Below are 14473 nucleotides of genomic sequence, written 5' to 3'. Positions count from 1 at the left end.
GCAGGGTGTCAGAAAGCTGGAGGCTGTCCAGAGGGAAGAGAGGGAGAAGAGATAGAAGTATAGAGAGGAGTGTAACACCAAAGAGTACACCAGAAACGGAGAGAATGCTCTATCCATTTGTGGATGGTTACAGAGCCACTGCTACTCCCAGTACTGAGTTATTTAAAGAATCCCTCTGAGTCTTGTAGAGCTTCTGAATGCCCATTATAGTGCTAGAGAGCTGGGAGAGGATGAGGGGGGTAGGGGCAGGGGGGGGTGAACTCCACTCCAGGGTCGGAGTGAGATTCGAAGGGGGGAAGGTGAAAAACAGAGAACAGTGACAGAAAAGAAGACAACAAAAAGGAAAAAAGAGATAATATCGGAAAAAAAAAGAATGAGAGAAAAACAGCGAGTGGAGAGGGGGGGATGAGGAAGAAGAGGGACGAACAGAAGTACTAGTAGAGAGAGAAAAAGTCAAGAGTTAAGAAGCTATGACCCAGTGAGAGAAAGAGAAGGAGTCAGGGCGACGTTTGAATGTTAGCAGGCTGCGTCTCCGTCTGACTGTTATCAAAAAGAATGGTTTATGCACCCCCGCCCTGGCGCAGAGAAATATGGATTTTCAGCCAGTTTGATCTCCTCTGAGGTATTATTAACTTCAAAGATGGTTGAGCAGAACAGACCTACCACATGCCCATAGGAGCTGCCCCTCTCTCTCCTCCTGACTCTTACAGCACCTACTGCATCCTGACTCCTTCATCCTAGCTTTCCTCCTGACTCCTGCAGCACTTCCTAAATCTTGTCTCTTTGCTCTTCTCAACTTGACTCCTTCCACCTGGCAGAGCCTCTTTCTTCAGCTCTTCTCTCAGGGTGTTATGACACCAGTCATCCAGTAGAGGGCTGTCTCTCAGAACCTCTGCTTCTCTCCAACTCTGTTCCTGAGGAGACACCGATTTGTAGGTTCTCTCTCCAACCCTGCTCCTGGAGAGACATCCTACTGTTTACACTCCACCCAGGATGGTATCTCTCCAGGAAGAGACCTTCAGGATGGTCTCTTTACACGAACAGACCTTGAAGCAGTAGGGACCGTGTAGGAACAGACCTTGAAGCAGTAGGGACCGTGTAGGAACAGACCTTGAAGCAGTAGGGACCGTGTAGGAACAGACCTTGAAGCAGTAGGGACAGTGTAGGAACAGACCTTGAAGCAGTAGGGACCGTGTAGGAACAGACCTTGAAGCAGTAGGGACCGTGTAGGAACAGACCTTGAAGCAGTAGGGACAGTGTAGGAACAGACCTTGAAGCAGTAGGGACCGTGTAGGAACAGACCTTGAAGCAGTAGGGACCGTGTAGGAACAGACCTTGAAGCAGTAGGGACAGTGTAGGAACAGACCTTGAAGCAGTAGGGACCGTGTAGGAACAGACCTTGAAGCAGTAGGGACCGTGTAGGAAAAGACCTCGAAGCAGTAGGGAGGGACAGTGTAGGAACAGACCTTGAAGCAGTAGGGACAGTGTAGGAACAGACCTCGAAGCAGTAGGGACCGTGTAGGAACAGACCTTGAAGCTGTAGGGACCGTGTAGGAACAGACCTTGAAGCAGTAGGGACCGTGTAGGAACAGACCTTGAAGCAGTAGGGACCGTGTAGGAACAGACCTTGAAGCTGTAGGGACCGTGTAGGAACAGACCTCGAAGCAGTAGGGACCGTGTAGGAACCATCATAATGATACTTCTGGGCTTCAAGAGCTTCTTTACATGCTCAGTACACGCCTCATGCAACATGTACATACATTCTCACATACACTCATGTACACACAATTCCATGATATATCACTTCATGATTCAGTAAAGACACTGATAAATATTTCAGCCATTTCTTGATTGAGGAGTTCTTCCAGCTGGAGTTTTCACAGTCGACCAATTTGCTGTTTGCATTACAAAGCTCTACAGCTGTTATAGCACAGGGAGAACTTCCGTTTGTGTATGTGTTTGTGTGTGTTTGTATGTATTATGTGTGTGTGTGTGTGTGTGTGTGTTTACTCTATGTTTGTGCTTGTGTATGTGTGTGTGTGTTTGTTTGTGTTTGTATGTGCTTGGGCATGTGTGTTATGTGGCAGAGATGGCAAAAGTACACACATCCTTCACTCAAGTAGAAGTACAGATACTCATGTTTAAAAAGACTCTGATAAAAGTTGAAGTGCTGACTACACTTTTTCACTCAAGTTACAGTAAAGAAGTATGGGCTCTGACATATAGCCTACTTAAGTAAAAAATAACCATTACTACGACCTGTTTTAGTGTTATGCTGGTAACTGCACCTTACATGATACATTTGTACAAAAGAACACTATATATAGACACACAATGCATTCGCCAGGAAACCTTTTTGACACAGACAATTTTGAACATCTCCCTCATATATGACCATGGGGGATCAGGAATGTCTCTTTTCTCAGTCATGTCGACATTGGTAACTCCCTCTGTCTTATCCATAACATTAGCCATTCTTCTTGTTGCCTTGTGCCTTCCTCCATGGTAGCTTCGAAGACTAGCTTACGTTTGTTGTGCATGATAGCCAGGAAATGAAAAAAGGTGTTCAATGGCAAGAAATAATATTGATCATGCCATCAAATGCAGATTAAAATGAAAGTAACAAGCCTAGTTTGAAAATGTAAGAAAAAGAAAGTACAGATATTGATGTTAAATATTTATTAAGGAGGGAAAGTAAAAAGGTGTAATAATAAATAGTGAAGTAAAGAAAAATCTGCTTAAGTACAGTAACAAAGTTTTTGCACTTTGTTACTTCCCATCTCTGGTTTGTGGTACAGATGATGACGAAACCTCAAGAAACAGCACGATCCACAGTTCCTAAAAGTTTCATATAGATCAGACTCTGCCTCATTCTTCATCTGATTACCATTCAACACATGGAGATTTTGCATAATTTGAGTTTGACGCTCACCCACTCTCTCTCTGATCAACGTCATTGTGTGTGCGTGTGCGTGTGTATATTTGCCTCCTGGCCTTCTATATTAGCATGCAGGGAAAAGTTGATCCATGCATTTAATCCGATCTGTTTCAGACGTTATTAAACAATTAACCTTTAGGTCAAGCTGAATTTCTGCAGGGGTACATTGATCTCTGCTGCGATGTTTGATTAATCTGTCTGTGGTGTCTTAATGAGAGGAGAAGCCACCTGGGCAGGGCAGGTAGTAGATTACAGGGCAGAGATCTACATCATCGTGTGATGAACTGGGGCACTGAGAGAACACTCCATCCATTATAAACATACTCTGTCAGCCACACTATCCTGCATTCTGTGTGTGCACTCACACTCCTTTTATTAAGAACAAGAGCCCTATGTTAGATATGAGTTATACATGTTGATTTCTGTGCTTCTATCCTGTTTGATGTCCATCTTTAGTTAATAATGCACGCTGATCGAATGTAGAATGCATAAAGGAGCCTTAACATGCCACTGCATTACAAATCATGTCTTACGCATAACACTTCCACAGAACCAGAGCACTCAATGTTGTGCTCTTTACGTGTTTATGATTCAACACTTAGATTTGTCGACAGATATTCTTTGTATTGATAGTCAATACTAAACATATATTATCAATGCCTTTCTCACTTCCTTTTTGCTTTTTTTGCTCTCTTTCTATTTATCTCATCAGGTTCACTTACCAACGTGTCCACAGACATCTTCCTGACCAATCAGAGCTGCGATGTGGGTAACGGCACATGCACGGGCACAGAGGGGTCGGGGTTTGGCAGCCCCTACAAGACAGTGGAGATGGTGTTTATTGCCCTGGTAACTGGTTCCCTTAGCTTTGTGACAGTGGTGGGCAACATCCTAGTCATGCTGTCGATCAAAGTCAACCGCCACTTGCAGACCGTGAACAATTACTTCCTGTTCTCGCTGGCATGCGCTGACCTCATCATTGGTGTGTTCTCCATGAACCTCTACACGGTGTACCTAATCATGGGCTATTGGCCATTGGGGCCGGTGGTGTGTGACCTCTGGCTGGCGCTAGACTATGTGGTCAGTAACGCCTCCGTCATGAACCTGCTCATCATCAGTTTTGACCGCTACTTTTGTGTGACCAAGCCGCTCAGCTACCCAACAAGACGCACCACTAAGATGGCGGGCCTGATGATCGCGGCAGCCTGGGTGCTCTCCTTCATCCTGTGGGCTCCCGCCATCTTGTTCTGGCAGTTCATCGTGGGCGAGCGTACGGTCCCGCCCGGAGAGTGCTACATCCAGTTCTTGTCCAACCCGGCGGTGACCTTTGGCACAGCAATCGCTGCGTTCTACCTGCCCGTGGTCATCATGACAGTTCTGTACATCCACATCTCACTGGCCAGCCGCAGCCGTGTGTCCAAGCAGAAGTCTGAGGCTAAGAAGGAGAAGAAGGGTCTGAAGGCTCCAGGGTTACTCAAGAGCCACATCCTGAAGCAAAACAACAACAACCAGCTGCCCTCCTCCGCCAAGCCAAGTCTGGAGAGCAGCGCCGCCCTGGAGGACACGCTGAAGAACGGCAGGGTGGAGGAGGCCCCACCCACCCAGGCCCAGCAAAGCACCGCCCCTGCCGAGGAGAAGGAGACCTCCAACGACTCCAGCACTGCCAGCATTGCCCCAAAGGAACCCAAAGAACGTGCTAACAGTGAGGCCACTTCAGAGGTCGGCCTCTGTCCTCCTGCCACCCCCACGCCCGCACCCTCTGCCACTCCAGCCGTCAAAGTAAACCCCGGCTCCAAGTGGTCGAAGATCAAGATTGTGACAAAGCAGGCAGGGGATGAGTGCATCACCGCCATCGAGATTGTACCCCCCAACGAGCAGGCGGAACGCCACTCCATCCCCGTTAACCGACCGCGCACTGTGGCAAGAAAGTTTGCCAGCATTGCCCGCAGCCAGGTGAAGAGGAAGAGGCAGATGGAGGCCCGGGAGAAGAAGGTCACAAAGACGATCTTTGCCATCCTGCTGGCTTTCATCCTGACCTGGACACCCTACAACGTCATGGTGCTCATCTCCACCTTCTGCCAGTCCTGTGTGCCAGACACGGTCTGGGCCATCGGCTACTGGCTCTGCTATGTCAACTCAACCATCAACCCAGCTTGCTACGCCCTCTGCAACGCCACCTTCAAGAAGACCTTCAAGAACCTGCTCATGTGCCAGTACAAGAACATAGGCACCAGATGAGCTGGACCTTGGAATAGAGGGATGGAGGGATGAGGGACGGAGCAGGAAAGTCTGAGGATTGAGGAGAGGGTTTATACTGCAATATCTTGTATACAAAGAAGATGGGGAGGATATGGACCAGACTACAATAGTGGGAAATAGAAGGAGAGAATAGGTGGGCGAGAAGGAGGGAGACGAGAAGATTGAAAGAAAGGGATAAAGGAAGGGATGGGGATGCAGGCGGGGAAAGAAGGACAGGATGAGAGGTAGTTCCAGATCTCTCTTCTCTATCTCCCTGATTCTTCTCAAAGAAGACATAATCCACTGTGTAGACCGGATCTTAATGAACAACACACACCTACATTCAATGCTGTGTGTGGGTTTGAAGGCCTAAGACCTAGTTATATGTGTAACCCTCATATATGAGACATTAACACTTGAATTCTGAATCTGTTGGTGGGTTGGCTGTATTCCTCCCTTCAGAGACAGAGAATACAGATTGTCTCCAGTACAAGGCAGTGAGTGAGAGACACACTTTCTCTCGCCTCCCTCCTTTCCCTCTAGCTTTTCCTTCCCTTGCCTTCCCCCTCCTTCCCTTCGTCCCTCCCTCCTTCCCTCGACCCCAAACCATCACAACCAGGAGAGCAGATGAGAGGATGAGAGCCCCAGGAGTGTGGTCGTACCTGCCTCTCAGACAGCTCCACATCAGAGAACTGTAACATCACCGTGGTGGAGGTGTAATACTGTACGACACCTCTTCCCCCACCAGTGACTTGCTAGACTAGAAACAACCCCTGTTGTGTTAGTTCCAAAAGAATGTGATTCCAAATGATGACAGAAGTGGTTGGAAAACCACCTGGCCTGAGACCTGTGCGATGTGTGCTGACTTTCTGAGCTAACGCCTGGTGCTTGGTTTCAGGTTAGCGAGCTAGTGCTAGTTAAGTGCTTTCATGCGGGGAAAACACAAGTCATAATTCTCATTTCAATCAGGAGATCATGATGTAAATGTTATCAAAGTTATAAAAGACAAACAAAATTGAACCCTCTACATAAACAGGAATTGTTTTGAAGATGCAGTTGGGTACTATAACTCCAGGCCAGTCTCGGTGAAGGATGTGTCAAACTTCCTGGGTGAACTGCAAATGCAGATGTCCAAGAAATTGTGTACATATGTGTGTGACCGTGATTTACAGAGTAAGATTATTAACGTGTTTTATATAATTGATCTCTACCACCAGAGTCTTTTATGTAAATAACAGAATGTTGTATGCTTCCTGTTCCTTCTACAGAGTTCAGCTTTCCTCATGCGTTTACTATCTGAGTGTTCGTACCTCTCCTGTGCTACAATTGTGATTTACACACTTTTACAAATTGAATATAAACTATATAACTGTATGTATATGCAAAAGTTAACTAAGAGATTGTATTTCTAATCTGTCGTTTCAACTTGGACTTTTGGAAACATTGTAAATGGATTTAAATTTTTGCTGTTTTGAAATGCCAATGGTGGTTATAGTTCTTAATCTTGCAACAACAACCCTTCAGATTAGGACACAGGGTGCGGTCTAACAATAGCCCTCCAGATTAGGACTATAAGGCTAGGGTGGGGCTGTGGTGTGGTGGGGCATGATAGGATGGAGTCCCCCACAACCCCCTCCCAGACCCTGAGCCAGTGTACAGAGCCTGAGAATCAACATGTTCTTTTCTAACCTGTATAATAAAGATCTTGGACCGACAAAACAGTCTCACTGTTGTTTTTACACATGGACACACAACGGACTAAACTCAGAAACTTTATTGCGTGGAAGATACAAAATACACAGGGGTGAGGATGAAGGAAAGGAGGTGTGGATATGGGGCTTGTTTGGGTGTAAATTCAACTCCACTACTAACCCACACCGATGCCTCAAGTGAAGTAGACAGTATAAACTGCTTCAGTATCACCACTATATTCTTTACAGTGACTGCATTTAAGTGGATATTCAGACATTGTATAGAATAGTATATACTATAGTACATAGTATAGTACAGTATATACTAGTATAGTATATGGTATAGAATAATACATCCTCATTCTTCTAGAAAAATAGTTGATTTGCATTCATCTACTCCTAATAATTGGCACACAGTAAGAATCCACTTCAGGTTAGAAATACTAGATACTGGTAAGAGACATGTATGAAACCACAGAAATAGAACATGATGCCCATACAGGATTAATAACACACAAACCTCTATTGCTTATAAGATATTCTCAACAAGCCTGTGCGTCTTTAGACTTGTTCAACTACGGTATAGAAATTCCCAAACTCAAATACATAGGGACAGGAATATTGTACACAGGAAGTTATGTAAAATCCATCCAACCAATCCCAGTTTAGCGCCTCTACTTCCAGTTGTGTGACATTGGTTCGAAGATCACTTCTTCATTCTAGTTCTCCCTCACCTTCCCCTTCTTTCCTGTTAAGAGAGAAGACCAGAGGTCATGGTAGAATCAGATATGCAGACTATAGACAAATATTCACTGTATTGGTGTTTCCAGCTCAGCTATGTTGCCACTGCCTGAGTGACCACATTGTCTCAATGATCTCTGTGTCAAATCCACCCTGTGCTGGATCTTCCTGTTCCGAGCTGGTTTGGGCCATTATAATCACCAGCCTTCGAGCCAGCATCGCCTGGGCCTTAATCATACAATCCCAGACTGTTTTGGACAATCATTACTTGCACCTGGTTATGCCCCCCCCCCCCCCCCCATCAGCTGGGTATTTAAGTCACTCCCCATGTCCTTGTGGATTATTGTGTTAATGTTATGTTTTGTTGTGTGCCCTAATGAGGGGCTAGGTTTATGAGTTATGTCTTGTGTGTAATGATTGTTTTCTGTTCATTCCTGGGCTCAAAATAAAACCCCATGACCTGCAACTGCTCCACTTAATTCCTGAAACAATCACACTTGGCCATTTAGTCAATTTGCTACTCTGGCTAAATGCAAACCCTCCAATTTTCATAAAACAACATTCATTTGACTGATTTTAAACTTGACACCCCTGGATTGAAGACACATATTCTTCCACCCTCCTCCAATCTCTATCTCCCCCAAACCGGACTGGCCCTCTCACCTTTCGGCTTGGTCTTCAGAGAGCAGGGCTTAGAGACCTGGATCGTGTCCTGGCACTCAGCATGGAACAGAGCTTTCTTCAGGGTTCCAGCACGAGTCTTAGTGTTAGAGGTCGAGTCACACTCTCCCCAGTTGCCAAACTTGTACTTACAGTCAGCTGGACAGAGGAGGAGGGGAGAGCGGAAAGCAAAGTGAATTAGGAAAGTGATCAAATCAAACCATTGTCATTCCAAACTGAAGACCAAATTAAACTGTCCAAAGAGTCCAGCAGAGCTAGTCAGTGTTTCACTGATAAAGCATCTCAATATGACATTGCCCCCGCACACTAAACAAGCCCACCTGAAACAGTGATCAAAGCCTCTCACCTCCAAACTGCTTCTTCCAGTTGCAGGGGACTTTACACTTCAACTTCCTGGTCTGCTCGTCACATGTCCCTTCCCGTATGCCCAGCCCACAGTCTCCGTTATTGGCGACACAGTTGCCATAGCGCCACTCCGCACAGTCCGAGGCACCCTTGGAGCCCTTTCCCTTCTCTGTAGAAACCATGACAACGCATATATAACTAGGTTGGATCGCTACAGAATGGTTACCTCTGGTTACACTAATTGTCCTGTAGAGTGGTTGTTGTCGAGACAGGTGGAGGATAGAGACTGAGCAGGATTATGGTTGTTCTGAGATTGGCGTTTTGAATGAACGCCAGCCCTGACAGTGTGACTGACAGTTACAGAAAGTGACTGCAGGACTGAGCATGCTCACCTTTCTTGTTCCTGGCAGCCTCAGAGAAGATGAGCATCAAGGCAAGGAGGAGCAGCATGGCCAGGGAGAACACAGCCCTCATCCTGGAGAGCACAGAGACGCAGAGAGGGACAGAGCAGCAGGGAGAGAGAGGGAGAGGGAGAGAGGACGAGAGGGAGAGAGAGAGAGGACAAGTGGGAGAGAGAAGAATTTAGTAATGAGGTGCAGGGTCAGAGTTCAGGCTGTTATCCAGGGGAGCAGCTGGAACCACTGCAGGAACTGTTGCTGTTGATGAGGGGTCAGGGGCCAGGCCAGGAGTGGAAAACATCTGGGTCTAACTAACTTCTAAACAACCACTGTCTGATCACTGGCTTTGAAAATAAATCAGTTTGTACTATACCAAACTGAATAGCTCAATAATAATTTCAATCCATAAAACCCTAGATATCTTGACTGATACCTTGTCCACCTTGGTTCCTTTACAGTTACGTTGACAGTGCTTTGCCTGTTACACAGGCTGGATGTCTGTGTGGATGTTAATGGCCTATGTGCATGAGGGGTAATGATCAAGAGCAAAACTCTTGATTCTTTACAATATTTATAACATTTTTTGAACGGCTTGACTCTGGGATGAGAGAAAAAGAGACAGAAGAGTCTGAGTGTGTGTGTGTGTGTGTGTGAGGGAGCTGAGAGCTGGCATTGATTTCTTGGCATTCTCTCATGACTCAGCCAGTCAAATGACCCTACGAGGAGGAACATAAAACCAACCAATCAGGATCAATAGTAGGTTGTAACCCACCATGGCTCTCCGCTTGCTCACACTCTCTCTCACAAACACAAAAACACTCATGGTCTCCATGGAAACAACCACCACAGCATCTGACTTCCTGTAACCTCCAGCACCAGGAGCAAGGAAAGAGAAGTCTCCATCTGGGAGAACAGTGGTGACAAAGAGGAAAGAAGCACTCCTGTGTTGGTGTGTGGTAAGTGCTTCTATACTCTTTGGTGGTGAAGCTGCTGGGGTCTGGACATCACTGCAGGCCTCAACCACTTTGTTTGACAAAAGAGAAGGTTTAGTGTACCTGGTGATTTATGTGTGTCTTCCAATTGGGAAAATTGGGAAATGTTAAACAGAGCATTGACAAACTCCCACCGTGTAGGATTCTGTTCTGTTCTGACAGATCTGTTCAGACTGTTTAGACAGCCGTGAGACTGAACCCACCTGGACATGAGTGTAGAAACCTGAGCTGGATCTCAGTAGGAGAGGAGACACCTTTCTGTTTAACATACACTGTAGTGTGTAACACACACACACACACACACATACATGTACACACATAAACACATACGCACATACACAAACAGATGCACATACACAGACACACACACACACTCTATCTTTCTGTGTCTATACAACTTGTCTGTTTTTGCCTGGATTAGAGACAGGGTTTCAGGCAGAGGGCTGTGTTTCCGCCCCAGCAGTCAGCTCCAATGACATTCCTCAGCGCTCGTAAACGTGGAGCTGCTCTCCAGGCAACACTTTGTCTGAGGAGGGGGGGGGGGGGATGGGTCAGGGCAGGGAACACTCAGTCAGACCCCCCCCCCCCCTCACCCACCTCCCCCCTCACCCACCGCCTGCTTTTATCCTTCCCCAGTGGAACAGCTTCCAAATACCACAACCCTGTTTACCCCCCTCTTCTATTTTCCTACATCCTCTTTGCCCTGCTACACTTCAACTCCCTCCTTCTCTCCACCTCTCCTGCCACCTCCTCTTCTTCCTTCCCTCTCTCTCCCCCTCCTCCTCCTCGGCTCCACCCCCTCTTCTCCCCGATGCAAGGTTTTCAGACAGAGACCTCCCGCTGGCTCTCACATGAATGAATGAATGGATGGATAGATAGATGGATGAAAGGGATGGATAGATGAATGGATAGGCTGGATTTGCTTGGCATACTGAGCTGAAAGTACTTTAATCGAGAAAACACCAGTTTCTAGGAACAACATTCCTAAAGAATGTGTCCTGAAAAGACTGTGGGATTGGCTCTGGTAGAGTAGAGACCCCATGTCCTCAGACAGACTACCATATGGAGCCACTCTGACAGAGACCACATATCCTACTGTACATCAGGCAGATCCTGTTACCCAGTCAGCAGTGTCCTCACAGTCCCCTCACCAATGGGGATGTTTAGAAAGGACACACGCCAACACACACACACACACACACACATCCTGTCAACTTTAGGGCTAGGTCATATTCTTAAAAGCCTCTTTTCTTTCTGAACCAGAGACCATCAATACATTTGTAATCCTCAACCCCATCTACCTCTGTATCCTCCTCACCCCTTGTCTCTTTCTCTCTCTTCACCCTTCTGTCTCTCCTCGCTCCCTTTACCCTCTCTTTTTTCTTTCTATACCTCTCCATCTTTCTTTCTCTCCCTCTCAAGCCTGAAGACCTCTTAACCACAAAGCAACATTCCTGATCCTCTGATAGAAGCCAGTGACCGTGAAACAGAACCCCACCCACGACCAACACTGAGGCTTCAGGGCCAGGGTGTGTGTGTGTGTGCAAATGTGTGTGGGATCATGTGTGTGCGTGTGTGCCCTTGCAGATAACAAAGCCAGAGAGTTTCCTGTCCTACTTCTGAGGGTGACTCTGGTTCATGTGGTCAACAACATGGCTGATGGGCTGTCTGGTCAGAAGTTCACTTCAGTTAGAACTACAAACATGGACTACAGTCATGGACTACAGACATGGACTCCAATGACCTAAGATCCCATGTGAGAGGAGAGAACCAGCCCTATCAGTTGAGACGACAGCGTGGTGAAACAACTTCCAGGTAGCAGGTCACTCAGATCACACTCACAGACACTCAACATTCTCTGAAGAATCGATATTTCCTGTAGCATGTAAGATTCTCAGTAAGTTGCTATGGTACTTCAGACCAGTATGGAGGAGTCGGGTGCCACTGTGCTGCTGTAGAGACACAGCTCTGGTTGTAGCCTCAGACCCCTCAGCGGAGCTAAACCACCTGGCTGAATACACAGCTCCTCTTCTCTCCAACTCTTCTCTTTTATTCAAAAGCTGGTTCTCTCCGCTTTGATTGTCTGTGCCACTGCCTGAAGGTCCATCTGCCAAACTCACACTAGCTCAGAGGCCCCCTCCTTTCCTCTCTCTCTCTCTCTCTCTCTCTCTCTCTCTCTCTCTCTCTCTCTCTCTCTCTCTCTGTCTCTCTCTCTCTCTCTCTCTCTCTCTCTCTCTCTCTCTCTCTCTCTCTCCCTCCCTCTTCTAACCCACCCCCATCGCTCAAGATCCACCCAGCCCCAAAACCTTCCTCAAAAACAAAACAACAACAGCTACAGCAACATACGTTTTCTTCCTCTTCTATCTCTGACAAGAGTCTATCACCTACTGCTACTAACTCTACTGGGGAGATGACAGGAAAGGAGAGGAGAAGAGGTTGGAGGAGAAAAGAATCATTAACTCAGAAAAGAAGAACTACTCCCTCTCAGCACACAGACCCGGGTCAAGGGTCAGTTCCTTCAACATTCTCAGGGGGCGGGGCCCATCAGTTGAAGATGTCTGACTGGTCATAGCCAGCCTAGAGGGGCCAGGGAGCAGATGTGATTGGTTGCCTGCACTTCTGAACAAGTAATTACCCAACATGCACAGCATCACTCGGCTACACTGACAAACCCTGATAGGAGATAATTAAGGAAAGAACTCTGATACCACTAACCATCTCCCAGACCCAGACACGGTCATTACTGGTTGGCACTTGGCTGGAGGAGGTCAGACACTCCAGTCAACTAGAACAGTAACTCTTGCTCTCCTCAGACTGTCTGGCTGGGGTAACACACTTCTACTATCCATATTCTTAAAGATAGACAAAAGGGTTTTGGAGAAGAGATTAGGGAGTATGGTAATTTAGGAAAGGGGGGAGTTGGAAGTAACAATAGTATATTGTATTTAATATAATAAACTGCCGGGTGACTCTCAACTGCCCAGCTTCCTGGAACCTGTCTGTTGCCACCTCCGCACGGCTGATGGTTGACAGGAGGCCAAGACAGAGATCAGGGATCACCAAACTGAGCTCTAACACTGCGCTGCATTTGTTTAGTGTAGTGCAGTGTTTGTGTTTTGACTGAATCACTGGCAGACCAGAATATTCCCTGTGCAGGCCTGTATCATAGCAACAGCTGCCCATCGTACATTGGTGTGAGATAAGGCCCACAGTGTCACGACTGGGGATTAGATGGCCGCTTAACTCGCACACCGGTTCTCTAGGGCACTTACCTACTATTAAGTGACCGAGACCAAGCACAATCAATAACTAAATAACTAAATAACATTTGGGTAAATCTATGAAGACATACCGTTGAAAATAAAGTTGAATGTTGGCTGTTCTATTCAGTGCCTGTCTGGCACGTACTGCATGTTGTTGACGCTGGATACTTTACGCACATTCTTAAGTACAGAAAAGTTCAGTTTCCATCAACCAAGTGGCTTTTGTTTCCATCGCTGCACACAGCAGGACAAGTGGTTCCGCTAATGCATCGAACACATGAATTAGAAAACAACCGATCAACAACAAACGAAAACAAACAAACCCCAATCACGATCAGTGCTGACGCTGAGGATTTACGCACGGCTCTCCCAGAAGGTGATAAGCCACGGTGTTTATTTAATATAAATTAAATCAAATTTTGGTAAACGATTAGGATTAGTTTTAAATAAAATGATTCAACCATACAATCCACAAATGAATGAAGAAACCTACTTGTTTTTTTTTCGCTGGTGTTTCTTGGTGAGAGAGATGGAGGTTGCGTTCTGAACCTCGGGGTTGTGTTTGATTCTGCGCAGCCCCCCAGCCCGCTACACTCTTTCTGTCGGCCCCTCCTTTGTCCCGCAAGAACTAGTTTGAGCTGGTCTCATTAGCGACACTTTTAAATCGTACTCCGTGACATCACTCGTCCGCGAGTAATACATTTCCACTAATCATCATGATATATAGCCTGTGTAACCTTTCTCTGATTTTGAAGTGACTGAGACAAATAATTACATTTATAGTTTAAATAAATGCGGTGTGTTTTCCAGGTCGTCAGTGAGCCAGTTGGCATATCATACGTATTGAACTGTACAGACATATGGGATAGGTAAGCTATATGCTTGGGGTTCTCCCATTGTGTTAATCTTCTAACAGAAGTTTCAGGTGGTTGTATCGGTTTGTATTTCAAGCAGGATGCGATTCATCAGCTGGACTATACATACTGTGTGAGTATGTACCTGCCTCCTCCTCAAGGGTCGGTTTAAGCAGGATCAATAGCTTTAACTCTGAGAACCAGGACAACATTCTAGAACATATAGAAGCAGAACACAAGAAGTCTGACTGCCTGCAAGTTCTAGAGAAATACAGAGACTGTATCACCAGAAAAACATTCTGTGGACATAAATATGCATGCACACATGCGTG

General features: G+C 46.3%; 2 protein-coding genes across 6 annotated transcripts in view; one reads left to right on the top strand and one right to left on the bottom strand.

Annotated features, from left to right (window-relative positions):
- chrm4a (cholinergic receptor, muscarinic 4a) overlaps positions 1-5538 on the top strand; it is an 11302-nt gene extending 5764 nt beyond the window's left edge. The window contains exons 1-2 of one of the 4 annotated variants that reach the window (XM_084682655.1): positions 3666-4667; positions 4710-5538. In XM_084682655.1, the coding sequence (XP_084538781.1) occupies positions 3770-4667; positions 4710-5176 (1365 nt within the window). In that variant the 5' untranslated portion in view covers positions 3666-3769 and the 3' untranslated portion in view covers positions 5177-5538. Of the gene's footprint in view, positions 1-3650 lie in introns of those variants that run through there. The other 3 variants (XM_084682657.1, XM_084682653.1, XM_084682656.1) reach the window with 3 other exon arrangements.
- Positions 5539-6935: 1397 nt separating this feature from the next.
- Positions 6936-13901, bottom strand: mdka (midkine a). Of its 2 annotated transcripts, XM_084682659.1 has the most exons (6): positions 13781-13842; positions 13377-13548; positions 9027-9109; positions 8636-8803; positions 8272-8427; positions 6936-7615 (listed from the first exon to the last, which is right to left on the bottom strand). In XM_084682659.1, the coding sequence occupies exons 3-6, from the start codon at positions 9106-9108 to the stop codon at positions 7587-7589; spliced, it is 435 nt and encodes a 144-aa protein (XP_084538785.1). In that variant the 5' UTR covers position 9109; positions 13377-13548; positions 13781-13842; the 3' UTR covers positions 6936-7586. The 2 variants fall into 2 exon arrangements, with proteins under 2 accessions (XP_084538785.1, XP_084538784.1); XM_084682658.1 differs by lacking the exon at positions 13377-13548 and having other exon boundaries at positions 13781-13901.
- Positions 13902-14473: the final 572 nt, after the last annotated feature.

The sequence above is a fragment of the Hypomesus nipponensis genome, chromosome 19 (genome assembly GCF_054491055.1).
Source record: "Hypomesus nipponensis isolate SF chromosome 19, ASM5449105v1, whole genome shotgun sequence".
Taxonomy (NCBI): domain Eukaryota; kingdom Metazoa; phylum Chordata; class Actinopteri; order Osmeriformes; family Osmeridae; genus Hypomesus; species Hypomesus nipponensis.
The sequence above is the reverse complement of the archived record's forward strand: the minus strand, read 5'-3'. Positions and strand labels throughout refer to the sequence as shown.

Excerpts from the sequence above, each read along its gene's own strand:
- mdka (XM_084682658.1), bottom strand. The coding sequence starts at position 9,108 with ATGAGGGCTGTGTTCTCCCTGGCCATGCTGCTCCTCCTTGCCTTGATG. Across the intron at positions 8,804-9,026 it reads GGCTGCCAGGAACAAGAAAG|AGAAGGGAAAGGGCTCCAAG; the intron begins GTGAGCATGCTC and ends TGGTTTCTACAG. Across the intron at positions 7,616-8,271 it reads TCTGAAGACCAAGCCGAAAG|GAAAGAAGGGGAAGGTGAGG; the intron begins GTGAGAGGGCCA and ends CTCTCTTAACAG.